Source organism: Rhinopithecus bieti, unplaced genomic scaffold (genome assembly GCF_001698545.2).
Source record: "Rhinopithecus bieti isolate Rb0 unplaced genomic scaffold, ASM169854v2 scaffold_20892, whole genome shotgun sequence".
In the NCBI taxonomy this organism is placed as follows: Eukaryota; Metazoa; Chordata; class Mammalia; order Primates; family Cercopithecidae; genus Rhinopithecus; species Rhinopithecus bieti.
Genome location: NW_016810602.1, coordinates 900,182 through 926,966, shown reverse-complemented (window position 1 = coordinate 926,966; position 26,785 = coordinate 900,182). Strand labels below are relative to the sequence as shown.

General features: G+C 38.3%; 1 protein-coding gene across 10 annotated transcripts in view; it reads left to right on the top strand.

The window, feature by feature from the left end:
* The window catches only part of FUT8 (fucosyltransferase 8), a 354,455-nt gene extending 345,064 nt beyond the window's left edge, over nucleotides 1-9,391 (top strand). For 7 of the 10 annotated variants that reach the window (XM_017892446.1, XM_017892450.1, XM_017892452.1 and 4 more), the window contains one exon: nucleotides 7,397-9,388. In XM_017892446.1, the coding sequence (XP_017747935.1) occupies nucleotides 7,397-7,714 (318 nt within the window). In that variant the 3' untranslated portion in view covers nucleotides 7,715-9,388. Of the gene's footprint in view, nucleotides 1-7,396 lie in introns of all 10 variants that reach the window. The other 3 variants (XM_017892453.1, XM_017892454.1, XM_017892444.1) reach the window with 1 other exon arrangement.
* Nucleotides 9,392-26,785: the final 17,394 nt, after the last annotated feature.

The window sequence follows — 26,785 nt, the reverse complement described above, 5'->3', positions numbered from 1 at the left end:
AAATAACCAATACTTTTTGGTTGTATAGGAGTCAGAAAAATTATTTGTGTGTCTGTGTATTGTTAATGTTCATTATTGTGACTCAGGTGCAATTTTTCTGATACTCAGTAATGATCCCTTTTGTGAAAGAATGAAAAGATCCCGTAAAATAGCCATTCACGTGCACTGAATATTTAGTTTGCAAGTAATGGCTGACTACATCTCCACTGAAGCCAGTTACTGGAGTTGTTTAAAGTATTTGGCTTGTTCATAGCATTTAACAGAAACAACAAGTAATTAAGCTTACTTAATACTTTCTAATTTTGCATATAGTCAATATGTAACCAGAATCCATCCATGTCTACACATTAGTGCACTGATACTGAAAGGCTTAAATGTTGTAAATTTTGCCTCACTTGATTGCCTTATAGAAAAGAGAGTAAATGTAATTCCCTTTCAAGTTCTACTACATTTCTACTAAGTGAGAAACTGTATGTTAAATTTAAGAAACACAGTATCACAATCATTGTTTGAATTTAATTGTTGCAGATGATTATATTTTATGGGTGTGGTATATGTGTTTTTATGAGGGTCCAACCAGCTTTATATGCCCTGTGGAATATCAGGATAATTATAGTGGATTTTATTCTGTTCTCTCATTTATGCACGTATTATTGGTTAGTTCATTCAACCAGCTGTTATGCTCAAAATTATACTAGATGCAGAGGAGATTTCAAAGGAGATTGAAGATACAGTTCTTGCCCTGGTCCAGAATCTAATAAGCAAAATACACACATAAAATAACTAGAGAATAATTAACAGAACATACAAATTGGTATAAGATAAATGTATGCTTAAATGTCGAGAAGAAGCAGAGAAAAGAAAATGTGAAAAAAGGAAAGCCATATCATTTTTACGAGAGTATACTTCGGAGAGTAAAAGGAAATGGATACTTTCTTATTATATGACAATATACATCGTCCAGGGGATGGCGAAACTATTTTTGGAAAGATACCTAGCCAGGCAAAGGTTACAGATTCCTTTAATATGGAATAAGAATACAACTTACTACCCAAAGATAGCTGCACAGAACACACAGCAGCAATCTTAATCAGAAGGGAAAATGTCTTCAAGTTCCCATGAAGGCATCCACTATTGATGTTTCTCCCTAATTGGGGCACGGATCCTATCTTTAAGAAACTCTTATTTCCATTCTTATTGCAAGAAAGGGGCAAGGTTTATAACTTCTTGGTTCCTTCCAACTGTTTTTGAGATTCTTGACTATGCATCTGCCTGATCAACAGGTACATGTAACTGGTAACAACCTCCAAACATTCTTGATGCTTATTGTTAGAATGAGTGAATCAAGAGTCACTTCCCCAGGTATGCCACCTTCTCTGTAGGCCTGGATTTTAGGCTGCCTGAAGTCACCTCCTCTAGTCCAGGTTTCTCAACCAAGGCACTATTTTAGACCCGATAATTCTTTGTTGTGAGGAGCCATATTGTGCATTGTAGGATATTTAGCAGCCTCCCTGGCCAGTAAGACCCTCACTTCAAATTATGACAACCAAAAATGTGTCCAGATATTGCCAGATATCCCCTGTGGAACAAAATTGCCCTGGTTGAGAGTCACTGTTCTAGTCACAAGATTCTAAAATTAAATAAATTTACACATGTCTAAATGTTTACCAACCTCACATGTAGACAGGCACTGAGACTTACAGGGTTGTACTCATGTTTTGCTTATCTTCTTCCAGCCCTCCTTAGTAATACCATTAGGCTTATTCTGGAATAGAAAATTTTTTTCTTTACTCTTTTTTTTCCTTTTTGAAGTTGTACTTTAGAATTTTGGATCCTCATAACTCCAATTTTGACCTAGAAATCAGGATCTCTGTCACTTAATGATGGTAGAATTCTGTCTAGGCTTGAGGAGAATATTGTTCTATTACTTTGTTTAGTTTTATGCATAATGTCGACCTCAGTGTATTCAGACCTTGGGTTCAGAGAAGCAATTCATATGAAGTAGGAGTGATGCTGAGAAGACTTTTTGTATCCAAAGGAATAAGGCTCATACTTATATATCATGTTGTTCCTAAAAACTCTTGGCAGTCAAAGTTTGCCCAAAATAATTTCACTCATTTGAACCTAAGCAAAATTAAAATAATATTTCATAACCCAAAATAGACTTGAATAACTCAAAATATTTTATGTTAGGGTTCATAATATAAGTTTAACAGTAAAATACCTTCCATTTTATAGTGAGTAGCAGTTTGCCTAATGTGATTACCTCCTTATCATGTACCTTATTTGATGACTAACCACTGTAGCATTTGAAATTATAGAATAATTCCATATTCAGTGATAAATCTTTGGGCTTACTTGCACCTCAGGATTTTTTTCAAATATTTTTAGTAAAGAAGTATTTAGTAAAGTTTAATGTTTTTGTAGTGTGAATGAAATTGTTTGCAGGATTATTATATAGATTCCCTTACCATAAACCAAAATTGGAATTGTTTGAAAATGCCCTAGAAATATCTTGTCGTCATTGCCAATAGAGGGTGAGAAAAAGTCACTGATGGGATAAAATGCCAAACCATTGACCACTGATCACAGAACAAGAAAGAGACAACCTGTGGTATAGAGTCAGGATATCTGTATTTGAATCCAACTTTGAGCAATTAGTGGCTGTGTGTCCTTGAACAAATTACTTAGCCTATCTCTTAACTGGTTTATTTTTCTACATGTGAAAAAATAATAGTACCTATAGTATAGAGTTTTTGTGAGGATTAAGGAGTTATAAAAAGTAAAGCACTGTGAATAGTACCTAGCAATACAGTATTAAACACATTAGCTGCTATTATTATATATATGAATACTTACAGGAATATCTCTGCCTGTTAGACTTTATGGCATTTATTTTGCAGCTGTTTTTCACATGGCTTCATTTCAGACATGGCTTTCTTCATTTCACGTGGCTTTCATTTCAAATGCTCTCACATTTTAGAAGGAGCATGAAACGAGCTCTTCAAGGACTCCATTAGCTCTACTTGTGGTCATGGGTAATGCTTAGGGTCCGTAAACAAGAGGAACTGTTAACATTCAGCATGTACATTTCTCTGAGCCAGTGTACCACCTCAGCTTCATTTTGTTTAACCTATTGAAAGAGAATATTGCCATATGATGTGATTTTTCAGAAACAAAAGTTCTTCATTCCCAAAAGTTGAGTGAAGACCTAGTATTTCAAGTAAATGTGTGTGTGTTGACCTTAGTGAAATTAATTTTCAGACTTTCCTATATATGTCATAAGCATTCTGGAAAATGGAGGAAGACTAAAGCCATACATCCAGAAGAGTGACAAAAGATAAACATTGAAAATATGTTCAGCCCAGAATAAAAACATGAATAACCAACTCTCAACTTTCTTCGATGATTATTTCATGTGCCAGGAGATGTTAGGAAGTGATACAAGTTTAATATCTCCTTCATAATTATTTGACAGTCTTTAAGTTTTACTCATGTAAACTTTCTGTCTCCTATACACTATTCTTTGAGGAATACCATGTAACAGTAGTGGGAAAGAGTTGACCTGTTGACCATGAGCTATCGTAGACAATACTGCAGGAATGAAATCCCATACTAGAAGGAAAAATGCAAGGCTACATGTTTGGAAAACTGCAGGCAAAAATGTCATGTCACCTTAATCGAGATTTCTCAGAAGTTTTTATACCCATCTCCCTCAGTCTCAGGCTTCTAATCTTTCTTTTATATCCTTAAGTGAGGTAGGGGAATTCTCTCTTCTTCAGTGAAAAGTTTTTAAAAGCCAACACTGTGGCTCTGCTCTCTAATTTTGTTACGATTATTGCTCTTAGCTTTCTGAATTCCTTCATCAGATCTGTTTCTCAAAGCCAAGTTTGTCCTAAAAGCCTCATAAATTGAATAGCACAGTCCTCAGGATTTAATATGAAAGTTGCAGGCAGTATTAGCATTTTTTCAAGTGCATCAAGTGAATTTTGAAAGCTATGCAACCACATTCTAAAACATTCTACCAAATGCATTAATCCTATTCTGTGTTACTGGAAATTGCCTATGTGCAAAGCATGTCATTTGTCACTTATTTTCTTATTTGAATCTTAAATCTGAAACAAAGAATTTATAGTTCGAGAATAACAGCAGTTGACAGCCTAGCTGTAGATAGGCACAGTATCAGAAAGATTTTCTGAAAATATTGCTTATCAGGTTCTGGGATCAATTTTATTTTCTGAAATCTGACTTACAAAATGGTTGCAGATGCTCACTTTAAAGACTAACATTGTTAAAGACATTGTTTAAAGAGCAGTGAACGTTACTCAGTAGTTGCAGCCATTGAAAATCATCATAATACAAAATCACTTTTTTTCCCCCATGACACCTCCCTTTATGGCAGTTATTACAATACTCTTATGAGCCTCTCTGTGGTCTCATTCCAAGTCTGCATGCAACTCAACTCCTCTTACTACACTTTGAATCAGATTTTGGAAGCCCAGAGGGCAAAACCGAAAACTACGTTAACTATTCCAGACAGAAGGCTCTGGATTGGAATTTCCATTGAGATGTGGCTCATGAAACAACAGTGGATACCTGTTGAGAGTACCATGGAGGAAAGAACAGGGTGAAATCCCAAGTTGTGAACTCTGTGACTGCTTCCCAGAGCAGAAGACAAGAAAAGTATTTGCATCCACAGGGGCTCTATCTAGCTTACAATGCTGAGTGCTGTACAGTGCAGCTGTTACTGCATTAATCCTTCTGGCATTTCTCACAACAAATAAAAGACCTGGTTCTTATTCTCTTATTGTGTAGTAAAACAAAGCAGTTTACAGGAAAAGTGCACAGATCTCTCAGCCACTTCCAACTTCTCACACTAGGAGATCCTCCTGCCCTTATCTGTTTTGACAAAAATAAGATCGCATCTACTCTGAGAAAGCTTTGGAGGCTTATGTAAACTCAGGCTACTTCTAAGGGATGAAATTCAGACTAATGGATTCCTCCCTCTTTTTAAATTTTTTTTTAATACAGTCATATCTGTTTTATCCTTTGGCAGGATTTTTGCTGTTACCCATTACTGTGTGCTTTACGATGTACTAAAAATGATGCAGTGCCATATCAACACAGAATAAAGTTAAACATACTACATGTAGCCTGCCACTGCTTTGCAAACCATGGACTGCTCTCAGTCATGCCACCTGTCAAGCATCAAACCTGAGTATGGACATCAGCTACAAGCCTTCATTTACCTGCCATGTGATTTGAACTTGTAAACCACGTGGTAGGTAAGGAAAGAAGAGAAGAAGCATAGAGTGACTAAATGCAAACGTTAACACTATAGTAATCTTTTTAGCCTTTTGCAGTAAATTGCCCCATGGTTGATATAGACAGTTTTAAAATTACTTCCTCTTAATGTTATATATGGATCTTAAGGGTTAAATATCACCCATGGACTTGCCTCTCCATTACTGGGCTGGTATTATGCCTGGAGTAATATTCATTCAACAGATACTCATTGAGCACCTACTATGTGGCAGGCATTGTTGTAGATGTTTATCCTAAGGGAATATATACTCAAGAGCCTGAAAGAATTCTAACTGCGGCTCTGCCATTAACTAGTTCCTTTTGTTTTATTTTATTTTTTGAAATTTAATCTTTCTGTGGCTTAGCTTCTTCATCTGTAAAATAATGAATAATAATAGTACTTCACAGGTTTGTCATAATAGTTAAATGAGTTGAGACAAGGTGAGGGAAGAGCACACTATTATAACACTGCCTGGGACATAATTAGTGCTCGTTAAGCTCAGCTGCTGTCCTTAATGGTCATTCTTACCAGAAAAATAAAGGACCACACCTGTGTGGCACTGGTATGCTTGCAGAGGCCTACAGTCACATTTGTCATTTTTATAATGGGCCACCTCAGTGTCTGAAATCTCTGCTATTATTATAATAGTTATTTCTTTGTTTTAATAAAACAATTGCATTATCCATCAAGGTTAACACATGAACAACTCTTGATAGCAAAACATACACTAATTATTAGGATTATACCCAGAAGAAACAGGTCTCTAAGGGTGTGGGACGGGGTGCAATATTGTTTTTATGAGAGTAAGACATTTAAGAGTGGAGAGGAGGAAACACATCACGGCATATTGTCACAGTAGAGGTTGTGGTCATCCTAAGAGTAACACAAGGTCCTGCATTCCTGGCTAGGGATGACTGAAGAGTGGGTGAAGACACCCTGAAAAGAAGACTGTCAGGTTTACCCAAGGCTATCTTTGGTCTTATGCTATATCTTTCTGCTGTTACAATATGAACATGGAGAATAAGATTTACAAGAGAAAATACATATAGCGGTTACAAGCATATGCAGACTGCCTGGGTTCCAACCTGAATCTACCACTTACCAGTATAACCTTGAGCAATGCCTTAACTTCACTTTGACATCTGTAAAATGAACATAATGATAGAATTTTATGGGGATGCTGAAAGGAATCTAACTACATTAGATAATATCTAAAAACAATGTCTGACAGCAAAATCTCAGTAAATATTAGCATCTATCATTGTTATTGTAGTTTGCTATTATTGGAGCTGCTTTAATTATTTAGTTTCTTCTTTTCCTGAGTCCCTCTTAATTTTGCTTGCCTTCTATGAGCCTTTGGCTGAATTTGAAGTTCAAAAGTTCCAAATCTTTTTGATCCCTATTTTATTGTAGTCTCAGTATTCTACCAATGATCTCAATTGTAAAATGACATTGCCAGTATAACCTTTGTTGAAGTACTAAATCTGAAAGCAAAGGTTTTATTATTTTGGTTCTATATCTAGTTGAAATTCTGTCACTGAAATTTGCACAAATCACTTAATCTCCTTGTGTTTTAGTTGCCTATCTGCAAAATTAAAAATACTATCTAATTAGCAGATGAGAATGTGTGATTGATTAACAGTGTATGAAGGAAAGGGACCATCAGCATTTGTGTTGTTTTTTTTTATCCTAATCCTAAACTTCAAATTCTTTAAGGGCACAAACTATGTCTTACTCAATTTGGTATCATGAGTGCCTAGCTTGGACCACTGTGTGTGTAGCTCTTAATAAATGTTTGATAAAATTAACTAATTCATATTCTTAAATTATTTTGTACTATAGAGAGAGAGATTTTAATTGTAATAATCTTTCGTGGGTTTTTTTTTTTTTAATTTGAAAAAGGATCCAGACACAGAGATGAAGAATGACATATACCATCTTCTGAGAGCAAATGGACTGAAAGCTTGTGGCTAGAATCCACCTACTTTTCAACTTCTTACTCCCCATCCTTTTGGCCAAGGGCTTTTAGATTGCTGTGAAGGAAAGGAGAATGTTTATATACTAACAATTTTTTAAAAATTCTTTCCAAAGGTCTGTCGAGTTGCTTATGAAATTATGCAAACACTACATCCTGATGCCTCCGCAAACTTCCATTCTTTAGATGACATCTACTATTTTGGGGGCCAGAATGCCCACAACCAAATTGCCATTTATGCTCACCAACCTCGAACTGCGGATGAAATTCCCATGGAACCTGGTGATATCATTGGTGTGGCTGGAAATCACTGGGATGGCTATTCTAAAGGTGTCAACAGAAAACTGGGAAGGACGGGCCTATATCCCTCCTACAAAGTTCGAGAGAAGATAGAAACGGTCAAGTACCCCACATATCCTGAGGCTGAGAAATAAAGCTCGGATGGAAGAGATAAACAACCAAACTCAGTTCAAGCCATTTGAGCCAAACTGTAGATGAAGAGGGCTCTGATCTAACAAAATAAGGTTATATGAGTAGATACCCTCAGCACCAAGAGCAGCTGGAAACTGACAGAGGCTTCAATTGGTGGAATTCCTCTTTAACAAGGGCTGCAATGCCCTCAAACCCATGCACAGTACAATAATGTACTCACATATAACATGCAAACAGGTTGTTTTCTACTTTGTCCCTTTCTTTCAATGTGTCCCCATAAGACAAACACTGCCATATTGTGTAATTTAAGTGACACAGACATTTTGTGTGAGACTTAAAACATGGTGCCTATATCTGAGAGACCTATGTGAACTATTGAGAAGACCTGAACAGCTCCTTACTCTGAGGAAGTTGATTCTTATTTGGTGGTGGTATTGTGACCACTGCATTCACTCCAGAATGAGAATGGACGTTTGGTTTTTTTGTTTTGTTTTGTTTTTTTCCTTTATAAGGTTATCTGGGTTTTTTTTTTTTTAAATAATTGCATCAGTTCATTGACCTCATCATTAATAAGTGAAGAATACATCGGAAAATAAAATATTCACTCTCCATTAGAAAATTTTGTAAAACAATGTCATGAACAAATTCTTTAGTACTCAATGTTTCTGGACATTCTCTTTGATAACAAAAAATAAATTTTAAAAAGGAATTTTGTAAAGTTTCTAGAATTTTGTGTCATTGGATGTTATGATGATCAGCCTTATATGGAAGAACTGTGATAAAAGAGGAGCTTTTAGTTTTCAGCTTATTTACTTTGTTTTTTTCCTGTTTCTGATATAGTAACTAATTCTTAACTCAGAGACATTGGTCGATTTTAATACTGAAAACCAATTTTCATTGGTACTCATTACAAAATTGCTAAGAACACTCTTTGGGAACTTTCTTTCTCTTATTTTGGACATTGTTTTAACTGAGTGAAATAATCATAACTCCTTGCTCCCAGAGAAGCTATCACCTCCATTTCTAAAACAATTACAGGTTTGTTTGATAGTCTTTCTTAATGTATTTATTATCGCTTTTTGTGAGTAGGGTCCTGTTTTATCCAGGAACCAATTTCTGCCCTGGCCTATCATGCCCTGCTTTTGAGAGTACCAGGTGTCTTAGGGATTGGGAAACTGGCTGTTTCTGAAGTATATGTCTCATAGTATGTAGAACCTGGTGACCAAGGGAGAAGAGGGACCAGTGGGAGACCCACAATGGATTGAGTCTTGGGATTATCTCTTCCAAATACTTCCATGTTAGAATCACTTCAGAAAATAAGACTTTGATGTTTTGTCTCTGAACATCACTTTTGTCCTCATAAAAACACTTCCTTATTGTATGTAGCCTGCCTCCTACAGAGGCCTGGCAGGAGTTATCCATTCTAAAAGAAAAATATCTCTGTAGGAACGACTTTCAGGCCTGATGTTAAATATCAGGGATCCTAGGCAGAAACTGTTAGTCCTGGCCTTCATATCTTCACCAAATGAAAATACTGTATATAAAAATCTCACCACCAAATTTAACTAAATTCCTTTTCTCAAGTCAAACCTCCCAAAGAAAAAAGAAATTAACTTCCTACAGTGTCAGCAAGCAATTTTCCATTTAGTTTTGGTACAAATAAAAGTCATTTGAAACAATCTCCAACTGAGTGGAGGTAATTCGGATTATGAGTTATTTTGCAACTCGCATGTCACATGTCATTGGAACATCAGTAACTGTGGATCTGATTTGTGCCCTTATAGAAGATCCAAAGGTAAATTAAGTTAGTCTCTTTTCCTTCTAAGTTGACCCAGTTCCAGGGGTGAAAGGACCAAAGAACAGAGATATGAAGGAAATAAATTAAGGAATATTTCCCAAAGGGAGTTGAAGACTTAGTTTTTGACATTTTATCATTTAGTTCTAGAATTTCTACTTAATTATTTGTATTTCTCTACTGAGTTTTTTTATTCACTACAAGCATGTTTAAATTACGCTTTAAAATTATTTTCTGGTAAATTTGACATCTGGATAATTTTAGAATTGGTCTCCATTGTTTATCTTTACAGAATGGTCAGATTTTGGGGGGAGGTCCCTCATATATTGAGTGATTTACATTGTGTCCTGAACATTGTAAACGTTTATGTTGTAGATTCTGTTATATTACTCTGAAAAGTGCTGTGATATATCTATATACATACATATGTGTGTGTGTGTGTGTGTGTGTGTATATATATATTTTTTTGCTTGTGTTAGCAGGCATTTAACTTTATTGGACTCAAATTGTAAACTGTCTTGGGCAGCAGCTGAAAATCTCAATTCATGTAGCTGGAGTCTATGCCATGTGTAGTTCAGGGCTCAGCCGGAGAGATGGATAGAATTTATGCACAGAATTTGTAGTCCTTTTTCTTTGGCTCCCTTTCTTCTGAGATTTCTCCCCTCACTTTCCAGCAGCTGTGGTTGCTCTGATTCTTAGACCAGAAAGACTGCAGTTTTCTTTCAGCCCAAAAGCTATACAATGTGAAATTCACCTTGTGCCATTCCCTTCTTTAAAATTTAACCTCTTTTCAGAATTTGCCTCTGTTTGTGTTCAGTCTCCTACCCTCATGGTATTTTTTGTATTTTATTGAGTTTATAGTTGTTATTCATTGGAATATTGGTTCAGGGGGTGCTTACTCCACCATTAACTTAAAATGAAAAAACAGCCCGGGAGAGGAAAGGCTTAGTCTTGTGAAACCCCTGTTGAGACTCTGGCCTCAATAGCCAAGTAGCCAGTAGCCTTACGTAAAAAGATGAAGTAACCAAACTGTTAAACCTGCACTTGTGAAGGGCAGCTGATGAATACTGTTGACCACATCTGTCTGAATAGCCTTTCAGAACCACTTGTTTTGGTAAATCATCATGTACATGATGGTGATTCATTCTATACAAGTTGCCATGTTGAGAAGGCTGACATTTTTCTTACCACTATTGTAATTTCTCCATAAAGCCCTGGTACTTAAAAAATCCTGCATGATTTTGAATTGAGTGGCCAGTGCGAGGTTAGGATTTGGGTCTTTTCCTTGTTGAAAGACCTATTTCTGAGAGACTTGCCTGGAATTAAATTATTATCATGGGCTCATTGAATGTGGGTAACAATCCTGCTTATTAATGACAAAGCAATTACGAAAGATCTCACCAAGCCTTTCCTAGTTCTTACACTCAAGTCTGATTTAGTGCTCAGCTGGGCACTTAAACGAATTCATGCCTGTTGTGAAAGCCCTAATCCAGGGTTTCATTGTACCTAAATGAATAAGAGACTAGTTCCTTTTCTGTCCAAGCTTTAGGTTATTGTTATTGTTGCTATATAGAGCCAATCCTGTTTACTGGGTTCCCTCTTCATAAAGTTGAGAAGATGAACAGCCCCAACTTCTAAGGGAGTTGAGAGTTAAAAGAGAAAGCACATTTTAAAAGCCACCTCATACAATGATTATTGTCTTTATTATTCAGTTCTGAGAGAATACAGTCACTACACATTCAGTGAGCAGGAAAAGTGTTGGGGTCTAAATGGTGCATCTAGAAGTATCTCTTCTGCCTCAATGAGAGCAAATCTCTCAGGGGAAAAACACAAGTCCCCTTTGGCCATAGCCAATTGCCCGATACTTCGTTTATGCTCTCAGGAGACTGTGCAGTAGGTTCCATAGGCCTGTACAGAAATACATGTGGCTTGAGGATTGGTGAAATTGGGAACTTGGCTACAATACCCTAATTTATGTCAGATACAGACTGTATAGAATTTTTAAAGTGCACTGCTCAGAAAGGAGCAAAAAGAATTTGCCTCTATACTTCCTGGTTCCTAGCACCAATCTCTCTCATGGACACATGGAAGAGCTGTTCCAGGATCACAAGCCTTGGAAAATTTGGACTTTGAGTTCCTGGCTAGTCTTACCTCCCTATTGATTCGCATGAGAATTTCTGGCCCAGTAAGGAAATGGAACGTATTGAGTGCAGAAGCAGAAGACCCAGTTTTCAGTTTTGTTTTTCCTCATCATAGTGCCCACAAGCACGTAATATCCCTGTATTTCAGGTTCTTTAGGGGAAAAGCAACAGTTCTCATTGAAGATCACTGACTGAAATTCAGAGTATCTGGCTTCTGATTTTGATAATTGTCATTAAATGGGGACAGGCCAGTTTTCTCAGACCTTCATTTTCTTTGTAAGTGAAATGAATTGGTTGGATTTATTCAGGGTTTGCAAATTTGGTTGACTAGTTCAGTTTCACATGTCTCAAGGGAGTAGCTTCTACTCAGCCTCAGCTGTTTGTTCTGAGGACATAATGTGGACAGATATTTATGTTTTTCCAGACAAGCAGAATCTGGTGGATCTTTCTGTGCAAAATCTTCAGATTTTGAAGTATCAGCAACTAATTAAAAGATATATAAAATACTAAGGGGTCCAAATAAATATCTGTGGCTCCTTTGGGCCCATGGCCCATTAGTTTATAACCTCTGGACTACATTGGGAAAGCTCTTTTCTAAGTTCAAGATTATATCTCTAGCTAAAAGTGGATCTACCATTCGATCCAGCAATCCCGCTACTGGGTATCCGCCCAAAGGAAAAGAAGTCATTATATGAAAAACACACTTGCACACATACATTTATAGCAGTTCACAATTGACAATTGTAAAGATGTGGAACCAACTTAAGTGCCCATCGACTAATGAGTGGATAAAGAAGTTTTGGTATATATATACCATGAATACTACTTAGCCATTAAAAGGAACAAAATGTCTTTTGCAGCAACTTCAGTGGGGCTGGAGGTCATTATTGTAAGTGAAGTAACACAGGAGCGGAAAACCAAAAACGATAATAGTCTCACTTAAAAGTAGGAGCTAAGTTATTCCCCTACACTGAAAAAATGTAGGGGAATAACTTTAGTCTCCTGATTCTTCAAGTTGTCGACTAGTACGGAAAGGCATATGGAGTGGTATAATGGACTTTGGAGACTCAGAAAGAGGAGGGTGGGAGGGGGGCTAGGGATGAAAAACTACATATTAGGTACAATGTACACTACTTGGGTGATGAGCCTACTAAAATCTCAGAATTCACCACTATATAGTTCATCCATGTAACAAACCACTGTACCCTAAAAGCTATTGAGATAAAAATTAATCTAAAGCAAATTGATATGTGCTGTAAATATAAGTTATGCATCAGGTTAGTTAGTATAAAAGATAGTGTAAAAAATGTAAAATATATTTTTGGTACATTGGGTTGAATAACTATGAAAATAATCCATTAAAATTTTTTTAAAAATAAAATTAAGATTATATCTCTGGAAAGGATTGGTAAGAGGATAACAGCTGCATAATGCTTTCAAGTTCAGTTGCTGCACGTGTCCCAATTCCTTAGAAATACCTGCTTATCTGGCTGTCATCCTGGGCTCAGAATAGCCCATTCATAGCATATTCATAACAATATGCTATGAAGCTCATAGGCTGGGCCCCTCTCAGACTTGGCCTTGAGGACCTCAGGTGTGTAACAAGTGTTAGATAACTTCTAAGTTCTCTTCCAGCCCTAAATTTCTAAGAAGGTCATGGTGGAGCCTGAGATTGTAACAAGGTCATATGTGGTGCCAGGGTGCAGCTGTCTGGATTAGGAACCTGGGTGGCTGGATCTGATTGCAAGAGGAACAAGGGTCATTTTGCTAGAGCAGCTGACTATGTCTTTTTCTAAACCTCAGTAAAAATACAGTAACTTAATTCCTGACCTAATTAACAGGCTGTTCAAACTCACCTGTTTATATTTAGAAACTCCTTTTGTTGTTTGCTTTCTTTCCCACCTTTGTTTCCTAGTAAAGTTTCATTCACAGAATCACAGCTTTGTCTCAACTGAGAGAAGAGGGATTTGTGGACATAAAAGCCAAGAGAACTGAGGTGTCAGCGTCTCCTAAGAGGCCAGAGAGTGGAGACGATATCCCACTCTGGACCAGATCGGACTTTGCCATACTGTTCAGGAAATCAAAAGAAGTGTGAATGAGTACCCACCATGATGCGTCCCATCTAGTCTATTCCATTATTTTTTAAGTGATATTCAAAAACACTGGAATTTCTTCACAAACATACTGCACAATTGATTGCCACATAGTGGTGAGTCACACCACCAAGAATGAGAACATCCTACAGGTGATGAGTTTAAAGAACAAGGGGTTTGAAATCAGCTCTGATTTCAAGTTTTGGCTTCACACCTTTTGAGCTCAACAGGTTCTAACAAGCTATGCTCGTTCAAGAAACTCCTCTTAATAATTCAAATGACCAGCATTCTATAAGTCAGTCATTGGGAAGCTGTGCCCACTGCTTGTTTTTGTAAGTTTTATTGAAACATAACCACACCCATTCACTTACATATTGACTGTGGCCACTTTGGGGGCTACAACAGCACACTTGAGTAGTTACCACAAAGCCTAAATGTATGGCCTACAAAGCCTGAAATATTTACTGTCTGGCCTTTTACAAAAGATGATTGCTGACCCCTGCTATAAGTAGTCCTGTCTTTTAGATTCAAATTGATAATTCACAAAGGCCCAACGTCACAAAACACTGACAGTCATCAGAGAAAAATTTGATAGTGGGGGCAGTATAGTAGGGCCTCTGCTAATCTGTACGGTGCCTTTGTGAAAATTGGATAAAGATGCTCCTAAGACAGTTACTGTAATCTATTCATTTTTAACAAGTTCAGTAAAACTCTTACTGCCATCCGCCAGAAAATTGCTCAATAAATATACAAATCATCAATGTCTACAGTATGAATTGCACTCCCCCGTGCAACCACATGCAGGAGTTTCACCGCTATAGGTGTGATCTGTTAAAAAGAACACTGTACTTTTTTAGACTTAAGTTCTGCTTCTGGCTCTGAAACTGACCTGCTGATATCTTGGGCAAACTATATAATGTGCCTAGGCCTCAGTTTTTCTTACCTTTAAAATGGAGGTAACTTCTAGTTGTTATTTTGAGAAATAACAGATATAAAATTGCTTTGTAAAGGCTATCAGCTTTGCAAAAGCAATCTCACTCTACCCATATCTAGTTCCTTAACAGGAACTAGGTGGGCAGGTGGGCCACGTGAAAATTCTTTGAGTTGATAGCAGACTGCCCCTGGGCTCTGGAGTCATCTGCTTGGTCACACCCTCCCTGCGGACTTCTGCTTACCTGCATCCATCGGAAGGTGAGCCCTGAAAGTGTCCTTTCCCAGCTCAGCCAGTTGTGTTTACATAGAGACACTAAATTATAGTAAATGGCTACTTAAGCTAGCATTTTCCCAGCTCCTAAGTGCAGGAGGAACTCGACGTGTGATTCTATGCACCTTCTGTGCTTAACAAGATACGTCTCAGAGCAGAAACAATTTCCCTGTGTGTGCTTCAGAGAATCCACTGTCTGATGCAGGTTAATATTCTGTGGCTGAATTTGACATTGGAGTTATTTATGTACATGAAAGCACATTGTTTTAATATGAAGTCTGGTATTACTTGTGTTTTACCCAATTATGGCTTGTCTAATTTCCAAGCCCACTTGCATCTGAAACTCATTCCAGGCTTCTGCAGGGTAGAGAATGCCGAAGGAAGTAGAAGAAATATACAGATGTTATTTTTTTTCATTGCTTTGTCTGGCTAGCTGAATGGCTGATGTGCCGGTGGTGATATGTGGCAGGACATCTCAGGCAAGGTTGGTGACCCATTAAGGTGTCCTGAGCTCTGATTAGAGAGAACTTGGAGCCAGCAGAGCTGTCAACAGTTTCTTTTTGATTAAGATGCTGCCTCTTAACCCCTGGAGGCCATTTTACCCCTCCCACTTTCAAGAAAAGATAGTATTAAAGCCTTAGGTCGTTGCTTAGTAGAAGCCCCAGGAGCTGACTAGACCAGAAAGGGCCTCTCTCAGCCTCTCTCAGCAGCTGCTCCATTATCAGGTTCCTCTACTGACAAGTAAGCTCATCCTCTGTGATATAGAGCTCCTAAGCTAAAATGGCTCTCCCAGGAGCCGCTACTCAAAGAGTGAAGACGCTTAAGAAAGCTCATTAGTGAATTAGGGAGGTCAGGAAAAATAAGGTTATTAATTAGTATGGCCATTTTGGCTGTTGCAAGGATGTGTGTATGTGTGTGTGTGTGTGTGTAAGAGAAGAGTTCTGTTTTCTGTTGTCATTACGATTCAGTCTGATATCTCAATAAGCTGTAGTCTGTAAGCTCCTCAGCTGCATCTCCTTAAAGACAAAAAGCCTATCTTATTGTATTCCTAGTGCATGCACAGTGACGGGCACATAGTAAGTGGTTGAGAATGTACTGTGCTGAAATAATTACAGATTTAAAGATGCAGTGTCTCAGATTTGCTTCAAAGTAATATGAGTGGGAGGAGAAATTGAGTATAAGTATAGATGAAACAAGATGGTCCGTGAGATGAAAACTTTTTAATCTGAGTGATATGTTGTGGGGATTTGTTACTATTTTTTCTAGTTTTGTATTTGTTCAATGTTTTCCACAATAAACTTTTTTTATTAATATCTGTATTAAGTATAACAGAATGTTGAAGGATATGGCAAAGACTGGCCTAGTGCTCTCCAAACAGTCTCATCTTTTTGCTAAGCACATACCTGGGTTGCATTTTGTAGTCAGGCCACATAATTAAAGTTCTGGCCAATAGAATGTGGACAGAACTGATGTAAGCCTCTTCCAAGTATGACCATTATTCTGAATGATCCTCTTAAGCATTCTCTCTTCACTTGCCTCCAGTTTGTATGTAGGAAATCAGTGAAGAGCTCCAAGCTCCCAGGCAGTGAAAGAGCCTAGATACACGAATGATTTCATGGAGTAAAACCATCTTCTGTCTTCTACTGATTAATCTATAATAGACTATAAAGTGACTGAGATAAGCCTTTGTTGTTGTTGTTGTTGTTGTTGTTGTTGTTGTTGTTGTTGTAAGTGCAGTATTGAATTGCCCATAATCTTGCAAACCAGGTTTTCAGCCTACCTATTTCAGACATGGGAGGAGACTCTCAGTGGTTATTTGATGTTTTAGAGAATCCAGAGCTATAATTAAATACCTCTGAAGATGATGATAATAAAAAACTAGCATCTTTGGAATAGCCATTATATGTCAGGCACTGTTTTAAGTGCTGTCTGTGTATTAACTAATTTCATTCTCACAACAACCCTATGAGGGAGAAACTAGTATTGTTCTAATTTTATAGAGGAAGAAACTGGGAGACTAAATAACTTGCCTAAGTCAAACAAACTGTAAGTGGCAAAGTCCAGATTCAGATCCAGGAAGTTTTCCTCCCAAGCTCTGCCTCCACCAGCCCACAATACTTCCTCAATATTTTGGACTTTGCCATGGGAGTTGAGTCCTGGCATAAAGCAATATCTGAACACATAATGTCACCTACAGAAGCAGTGCTGGACTCCCATTCTAGGGAGGGGTACACAGAACTGGAAAAGGTCCAAAGTCTGCTGTTCCACTACCCCGTAAAGGGCATTCTAGTGAGCAGAGTTTAACAATGGTATGATCCGGGATAAAACCAAGTGTGAATGCGTCGTCCACTCTGACCGATTCTTCTTTGATTCAGTTCTCTTCCACTCAACCTTGGCTTCTCCTGCATTTGCCACAGGGGGAAATATTTGTCATCTGTTCTACTTGTATCTGCCACTCTTCTACACCCCCTTCCTTACCCACCCTTCGTGACCCCCCTCTCCCTGATCCCAACCCAGAGCCTATTTCTCTCCTTTTTCAAGCAACTCAGAGCACATATTAGGGCAAAGAGTCATATAAATGCTCATCAAGCCTCCAAGTGACAACAGTGATTAATTACTCCCTTGCTTTTTGACCTCACTTGTCTGCTGCAGACGCTACCTATCTTCAACAGCCAGTAGAGCTGAGGAGGGTTCACCATCATGCTTTTTGTCAGCGCACTTCCTAGGACAGAATTTTTCAAACTGCATCCCCTGAAGAGGCTGCGAGAACCATCTGAGAAGATGGGAGAAGATACATGAGCATTGAATGAATGGTGCTCTACATCCCCAACTCCACTTCTTTATCTGCTTCACGTTAGATTGCATTTGGAGAATTGTTCCATCCTTGAAAGAGAGAGAGAAACCCCTTATTTTGGAAGATCCTTTGGATTGCCAAACTTTTGAGCCCCTTTATTTCTTGAACCTCTTAGGTTCCACCATTCCTGCCCACCAGGAGCAGAGGTAGGAAAGACCAGCCCAGCAGACACTCCAACTCCTAACAACCCAGTTTCTAGGCTCCAGAGCCAAGGAGAATTACAACAAAGCAGAACTCATAGATGTAGTAAGGGGTTGTGGGTTGCTCCTTCCCCAACAAGTCCTACAGTTCTGAATCTCACATATCCTTGCATAGAGTAGATTTTTAAATGAACATGGTGTGACTGGATGAATGATCCAATCTCTATTATTCTAAATCATTCTGGAGGTTTGGAAAGGGGGGACGGGATTGGCCTTAGATCTCAGAATGGCCACAAGATTCATTCTTCAACATACAGAGAGGCAATTTGGCATAGACATTAAGAATATGAGATCTAGAATCAGACTCTGGCTTCAAATCCTGGCTCTGCCACTTCAAACTATGTGACCTTATTCTTATAAATATGAATACCCTTGCAATGAGAATAATAATGTTTCTGTCATGAGGATTAAATAAGTTAATACATGTAAAATACTTGGTTACTTGGTGCCTGGCGTGTTAGTGTCAGTAAACATTAGCAAATGTTAGCCCTCATTATTGTTGTTACCCTGTTCAAACGCCTTCCTCTGATTCTTCCAAACAGTATTCATTATTCTCCTCTGCACTTTTTAGCAGTTTGCTCAATAAAGCAGATTCTTTGAATCAGGATACATAGATATCATAAATTAAGTCCTTACTCCCATCATAGCACTTGTGGTTACATATTCCCTCTTAACATCTGGCTCCCTGGGGAAATGTTCCATATTTTATTCATCTTTATATCCCAAGCACCTGGTATACTATAAGTGCCCACTGCAGTTTGGTTGAATGAATGAGAAGCATTGGCATTTGTCTTTAGTTGGGAGAATCTTGACCATTTCCTCCTGGCCTTCCTATCTTCTTTGCATCCCAAAGGCGCATTTCCTTTCTCTGCCCCAACATAAGGATGAAGTGAAGAGTCTGGGCTGGGTCCAGGGCATCTCTCCTAGGCTTGGCTGTGAGGCTGTGGGAATTCAGGGCACACAGAAGAAAATAACATTTGCTGGGCTCTTTATCACACTTAATTCTCACAGCAGTTTAGTGGAGGTATATTCTTGTTAGTCCCATTTTATACATGAAGAAACTGAGTTTAACAATTTTCACAAGGTCACATCTGCCTGAGGCAGAACTCAAACCTGAGTCTGCCTCCTTAGCTTTTGCTCTTTCCACTCGCTGGCTCCCACTGAAGCAAGCCAAGATCTGCGCCCCATCCCACCTCCCTGCTCCACCCCACCTCTCTTCTCTCCTTGCTCTTATCTTTGTTCTTCCATATTAGCCTTCTAATATTATTTTCCTTCCTGAGTTGGCTTATTTATCACTTGGCCATGTCTTCTTATTAATATAACCAGAGCTTAAACGTTATGCATCCCTACTGCCTCGTTTGCCAGCACGGTGCTGAGCACTTACGAGCTTTGCAATTAGACTGAGCTCAAAGGGGCCGTAACATATGCATCTTCATGGAGAAAGCTGCTTTCATAGGGAAATGGGGTGGAGAGAAAAGGATGTGAGATGGGCAGTACAGGGCAGTGTGCAGCATATGCATGGTAAAGGAGGGACCAAGGTGGGGAGCAGAGTAAAAACACCACCAGGAACTTCTCCCTTGCTACTTAACCTTCACTCAGCATTGCCCTGCTTGTGACTTGGAGCTATGAAGCTCCAGGAACATCCTCAGGTTATTTCTAACAGAACCCCCTTCCATCTTATTCCTATGGCTAATGTCAACAGCAGCATCAATAGTAACCCTTCACTTACTGAGCACCTACTATGTGCTTTACACACATTTAGTCTCATCCATGCAACAATCCCATGAGCTAGATGCTAATGTACTGCATTTTATAGATGAGGAAACTGTACTTCAGAGAGTGTAAGTAACCGTTCAAGCTCACACAACTAGCAAGTGACATAACAAAGAGAAATGGCAAAAAGGCCTGAAAAGGAAGAGGAGTTGGAGTGAGGGGCAATTGACATCAGAGTAGGCCTCTTTAAGCTGCCCCTGTTTGAGCAGCTGCCCAAGTGAGCTGGCAGAGTATGGGAACAACTGAAAGCCCCCCTCCCAGCAGCTCACCTCATGGCCTACCTGGGAAGGAAGGATCCCTGGGCCCCAAAGATTGATGCTCTCATCTCTTCCAAGGAGACTTCCAAACTAGCAGAGGTTGTTCAGGGACCAGGGGCACTTTATCCTCAGGAAGAGGATGAAGACCATCATGCTTTATACTTCCTGGACTGAGACACTTTACCTTTCCAGTGGACACCACAAGAGCTCCTCTAAAATGATGTCTGCCCAGCTGATTGATTGTTCTCTCCCAAGACTGTTCTTTTCTATCGGCTTTCCCCCGCTCTTTTCTTTAGCCTCCCATTTCAATCTTGTGGCTTCCTGGGCTCAAGCCTTTGAAATCAATTTGGAGCCCCTCTAACAAGTATTTCAAGACAGTTCCCTCTGAGTTGTGACACAAAGCCAATTCTTAAGAAAACCAGGCTATTGGATTTTGTTTACATATATTTTTTTTCTTTTTTAAATTTTAGGCTATCTGAAATGTTGTCAGTTACCCTGGAGGTGGTCCCTCCTTCTAAGGATCTCCCAGAACCCAACACTGGTCCCATTCAGAGATTTGGGCTAAGCCATGTAGCTCAGGAAAGCCTATCCCAAGCATCTTGTGGAAGCAGCCCTCAATAAAAAAGTAAAAAGCTTTGATAGAACAATTGGTCTTTTTTTTCATCCTTAAAACCTTAATAGATTGAGGTGGTTAAATAATGCAGGGCCAAGTATTAATAAGGCTGTAGGTGAGACAGGCTATGCTCAGTGGCTCAGAGCTTCTCACACTGTTCCCCTCCTTCTCTCTCCCTTGTTTCTCTTTCTTTCAATACAAGCAAGTTGGTAATTGGCAATTCCCATTGCCAGTGTATATGCCCAGTGAGCAGCAAAGTAGTGCTCACTGGATTCTTTCTGTGATGTTACCAAGGAACACAGTGGTAGCTGGAAGGACTTTAGAGACTATTTATTCCACAAATATTTACTGTGCATGTTTTATTTTCCAGACACTGTTCTGAGTCTTAAAGCAGAGACAGAAAAAGTTTCTACCTTCATGGAGCTTATGATCAAGTAGGGAGACAGAAAATGAATAAATCTATGAAATTTATGGTATGTGAAACAGTAAGAATTGCTAATGAGACAGAAGGGTATAAAGAGTGCTACCAAGGGTTAATATTTTAAAGAGGGTAGTCAGAGAAAGCCTCACTTAGAAGGTGGCCTGTTAGCAAAGAGCTGAAGGAGACAAGAGGGTGAGGAATATAGCTAGCTAGGGGAAGAGCATTCCACGCAGAGGGAACGGCAAAAAAAAAAGGACCTGAGGCAGGAGCATGGCTGTTCAGAGAATAGCAAGGAGGCTGGTGTGACCAGAAAGAGAAGCAGGAGACAAGGTGAGAGATCATGAAGGTCTGAATAGCATAGAGCCTTGCAGACCATCCTTAGGACTTAACCCAAATGAAATGAAAAGTTTTTGAATAGTTTGGAGCAGTGGAATGACATGATCTGACTTATGTAATAAAAGTGATTATGCTGGTGACTGCCTTGAGAATAACTTAGAGGTAAACACAGGGGGACTAGTTAGGAGATACTGCACTCATCTGGAGGGGTGATAAGGCTTAGGTATTAAGAGCAGAGTCCCTGAAGCCAGACTGCCTGGATTCAAATCTCAGCTATGCCCTTACTAGCAGCATCACCTTGGGCAAACATCATAACCAATCTCTCTGTGTCTGTTTCTTCATCTGTTGAATGGAGAAAATAATTGTGCCCACCTCATAGGATTTTTGTAATGATGTAATGAGTTAATAAATGTGAAACACTTAGAACACAGGATTGTTGTGAGGAGTTGAAACACTTAGACTAGTACATAACAAAGGCCGTTTGTGTGTTTGGCGTTATTGTTACTATTGTTATTATTGTCTGAGTAAGAGATGATGGTGAGTCAGGCCAGAGCAGTAATAGTGGGAGAAAAGTAGTCATATTTGAGGAATGTTTTGAAGGTAGAGCCAACAGGATTTGCTGACAGATTGGATGTATAGAATGAAAAGAGAGGGGTCTAAATGCACCACATTCATATTATAGTTGAGGATACTGAGCACAGCTAAGGCCACCATTGTAACAAATAAGTTTTAAGGAGTACTTGTTGCTAAACATGAACAGAAATCAAAGAACAAGGCCACTCATGGTCTAACATACAAATCCCTAGGTAATCAACTATTTTCATTTTAATCTATTCCCTTCAGTTCTTATCTTTATGCATGCATGATTTTTTAAAATCTATTTTATTTTTCAGCTTTATTGAGGTAGAATTAACAAATAAAAAATTGTATATATTTAAGGCTGACTAATATTCCATTGTGTATATATTTTTTGTATATACCACATTTTCTTTTTCCATTCACTTAACATTGATTCTGTATCTGAGCTATTGTGAATAATGCTGCTGTGAATTTCTGCACAGCAAAGGAAGCAATCAACAAAATGAAAAGGCAACCTATGGAGTGGGAGAAAGTATTTGCAAACCATGAATCTGACGGAGAGCTAATATCCAAAATCCATAAGAAACTCATGACTCAATAGTCAAAAAACAAATAGCCCGATTTAAAAATGGACACAGGACGTTTTCCAAAGAAGACATACAAATGGCCAACAGATATATGAAAAGGTGCTCAACATCAGTAATCATCAGGGAAATGCAAATCAAAACTACAATGAGATGTCATCTCACACCTTTTAAGGGGACTATGATCAAAAAAGTAAACCATAAGTGTTGGTGTGGATGTGGAGAAAAGGAAAACCTTGTATACTGAGAATGTAAATTGGTACAGCAATTATGGAAAACAGTATGGAGTTTCCTCAAAAAATTAAAAATAGGACCACCATATAATCTAGCAGTCCCATTTCTAGGTATATTTCCAAAGGAAATGAAATCAGTATCTTGAGATATCAGCATTCTCATGATCATTGCAGCATTATTCATAGCATGCATGATTTGTAAGTAATTATAATTGCATCAACATAATGTTATATTCTACAAAAGATAAGTATATGGCACTTCATGACTCTAGCAAGGGCTCATTGGTGAAATGTTAAAGAAATTAATGTGCTCAATACCATTTATACTCTAGGATATAAGCAGGGCACAGAAATCCCCATTTTGAGATGAAGCATACAGTCCTTTTATCAAGTGAGCCCATACAGATTGGTAAGTACATCACATCTTATTTCAAGGAGATCACAGTCTTATGGGGGCAGATCAAATCACTATAATTGAGAGTTATACTGGAGGTATATATATATACACACACACACACACATATATATATATATATATATACACACACACACACACAAGTTACCTTGGAAGCACCATGGAGCATACACTTAACTCTGCTTATGGAAATAGGGAGACTTCCAAAGAGAAGAGACATCTGGACAGATGAAGCTTATTTTCCACACCTTTTATTTTATTTTCTTTTATTGTGCATGTGCAGGATGTGCAGGTTTGTTGCATAGGTAAACATGTGCCATAGTGGTTTGCTGTAGCTATCAACCCATCACTTTAATATTAAGCCTAGCATGCATTAGCTATTTTTCCTGATACTCTCCCTCTCCCCACACCGCCACCCCTACCAGCAGGCCCCAGTGTGTGTTGTTTCCCTCCCTGTGTCCATGTGTTCTCATTGTTCAGCTCTTATGAGTAAGAACATGCAGTGTTTGATTTTCTGTTCCTGTGTGAGTTTGCTAAGGATAATGGCTTCCAGCTCCATCCATGTCCCTGCAAAGGACATGATCTTGTTTCTTTTAATGGCTGCATAGTATTCCATGGTGTACATGTACCACATTTTCTTTATCTAGTCTATCACTAATGGGCATTTGGGTTGATTCCATGTCTTTGCTATTGTGAATACTGCTGCAATGAACATATGCATGTATGTATCTTTATAATAGAATGATTGATATTCCTTTGGGTACATACCCAGTAATGGGATTGCTGGGTCGAATGGTATTTCTGGTTCTAGGTCTCTGAGGAATCTCCACACTTTCTTCTACAATAGTTGAACTAATTTACATTCCCAACAACAGTGTAAAAGCGTTCCTATCTCCACAGCCTCTCCAGCATCTGTTGTTTCTTGACTTTTTAATAATTGCCATTCTGATTGGCATGAGATGGTATCTCATTGTGGTTTTTATTTGCATTTCTCTAATGATCAGTGATGTTGAGCTTTTTTTCCATATGTTTGTGAGCCACATAAATCTCTCCTTTTGAGAAGTATCTGTTCATGTCCTTAGCCCACTTTTAATGGGGTGGTTTTTTTTTTTCTTGTAAATTTGTTTAAGTTCCTTGTAGACTCTGGATATTAGACCTTTGTCAAATGGATAGGTTGCAAAATTTTCTCCCACTTTGTAGGTTGTCTCTTTGCTCTGATGACAGTTTCTTTTGCTGTGCAGAGCTTTTTAGTTTAATTAGATCCCATTTGTAATTTTTGCTTTCATTGCAATTGCTTTTGATGTTTTCATCATGAAATCTTTGCCTGTGCCTGTGTCCTCAATGGTATTGCCTAGATTTTCTTCTAGGGTTTTTATAATTTTGGGTTTTACATTTAAGTCTTTAATCCATCTTGAGTTAATTTTTGTATAAGGTGTAAGGAAGGGGTCCAGTTTCAGTTTTCTGCATATGGCTAGCCAGTTCTCCCACCAACAGTTATTAAATGGGGAATCCTTTCCCTATTGCTTGTTTTCGTCAGGTTTGTTGAAGATCAGATGGTTGTAGATGTGAGTCTTATTTCTGAGTTCTCTATTCTGTTCCATTGGTCCATGTGTCTGTTTTTGTACCAGCACCATGATGTTTTGACTACTGTAGCCAAATACTACTGTAGTTATAGTGTAGTTTGAAGTCGGGTAGCACGATGCCCGCAGCTTTGTTCTTTTTGCTTAGGATTGTCTTGGCTCTATGGGCTCTTTTTTGGTTCCATATGAAATTTAAAATAGCTTTTTCTAATTCTATGAAGGATGTCAATAGTAGTTTGATGGGAATAGCATTGAATCTGTAAATGACTTTGGGCAGTATGACCATTTTGTGATATTGATTCTTCTCATACATGAGTAATTTTCCATACCCTTTAGATAGGGCACAGATGAGACTTAGCTCAATTGGCTTCAACCACACTGGCCAATGACTTGTATTGTTGATTGTTCTGGCTGCCTTTCCTACTAGACTATGTGTGTATCTCTGATCCCAGCGCTATCCAGATGCCTGACACATGGCATCTGCTCCTTTAATGTTTATTGAGTAAGTGCAGCATATCTGAAAAAAAAGTGACCTGAACAGATGAAAAAACCACACAGCACATTGGCCTTGTAAATCATTTTTGCGGGGTCAACAAATATTTTCACTGATTTTCAGAAAGACCATATTTCTCATCTAAAATCTTGGTAATGGATGGTCAGAAGATGGAAGCCATTTTGGTATTTCAAGTAGAAACAATTTAATATGGAGTCTGACTTAGACAAACATTGGATAAACTAGGGGAGTGAAGGTCAGGGTAGTCACTGCTATAGGTTAAAAAACTGAAACATGCTGGAATCTCAAAGAAGCCACTTCAGTCTCAGCTGCTTGCACTACCAAAGCAGGTGATTTGCAGAATCTTACCCAGAAATCAATGCAAACTTCAGTTCTGCCATCTGCCTATATATTTGCCCCCAGTTGCCACCAGAGAAATACGACATCTCTTCTGCTTTAAATCTCAAATATGTGCTTGTCAATGGGAGAATATAACCCAGTACCATATAGGAAGAGAGATCCTCAGAAATGTAGTTCCAGGCTTCTTTCCTGAAATGCAGAGATTTTAGGAGAGGGGGGATGATAATGCTAAATTAACAACAAACAGCCCTGCACAGATGACCTCCCCAAAGTCTCATCTGTGAGAAGGGAGGCTTGCACAGCTCTGGTAACATTGAGCTTTACTTTCCCCACCTCTAGGAAGCTGTCATATTCACTTGAAACATCTTCCTGCAGGAGCAGTGCAACAATACTTAGAACATTTCCCTTCAACCACATCTTAAAAACCCACCATTTAATAAGCAGGCCCAGGTAGTGTGGGGTAGTGGAAAGAACTCCAGTTTTGGGGGCAGACATACCAAGTGCTAATCTCAGCTGTACTCCTTATTAGCCATGTGAACTTAAGCAGTTATTTAATCCTTTTGGGAAAAAGTGATTGTAAAATAATCAGAGCTATATAAAATATGTATAAAAGAATGTTCATAACGGTATTTTAAAATGCTGAGTTCATTGAAAAATTGTGATACATCCATATGAAACAATATCATGCACCCTCTTAAAATTACCTTGTAGAAGAATAGCGTTGACAAGGGAAGATGTTCATGATGTGGGGAGAAATGAGAAAAACAAGTTAATAAACAGTATGAACACTGTAATTCAGTTTTATAAAACAACTATAAAACTATAAAAGACTACACCAAAATGTTGACAATAGTTATTTCTGAGGGTAATGGGAATTAAAAGTGGTTTTTTGCAAATGTGTGTGATTTGCTGCATTATGTGTTACTTTTGTGAGTTTTAAAAAATTATATACAAATAAAAGCACCTGATAAGATTATTAAGAGAAGTAAACTAGACAACATATGCAAAGTACCTAATACACTTTCAATAAATGATAGTTCCTTTCCCCAGTCACTTAAAAGCAATTTTACTTCATTTTATATTTTGAATAAATAATAGTCACATTCGATTTTTTTTTTCTTTTCTTTTTTTTTTTTTTTTTT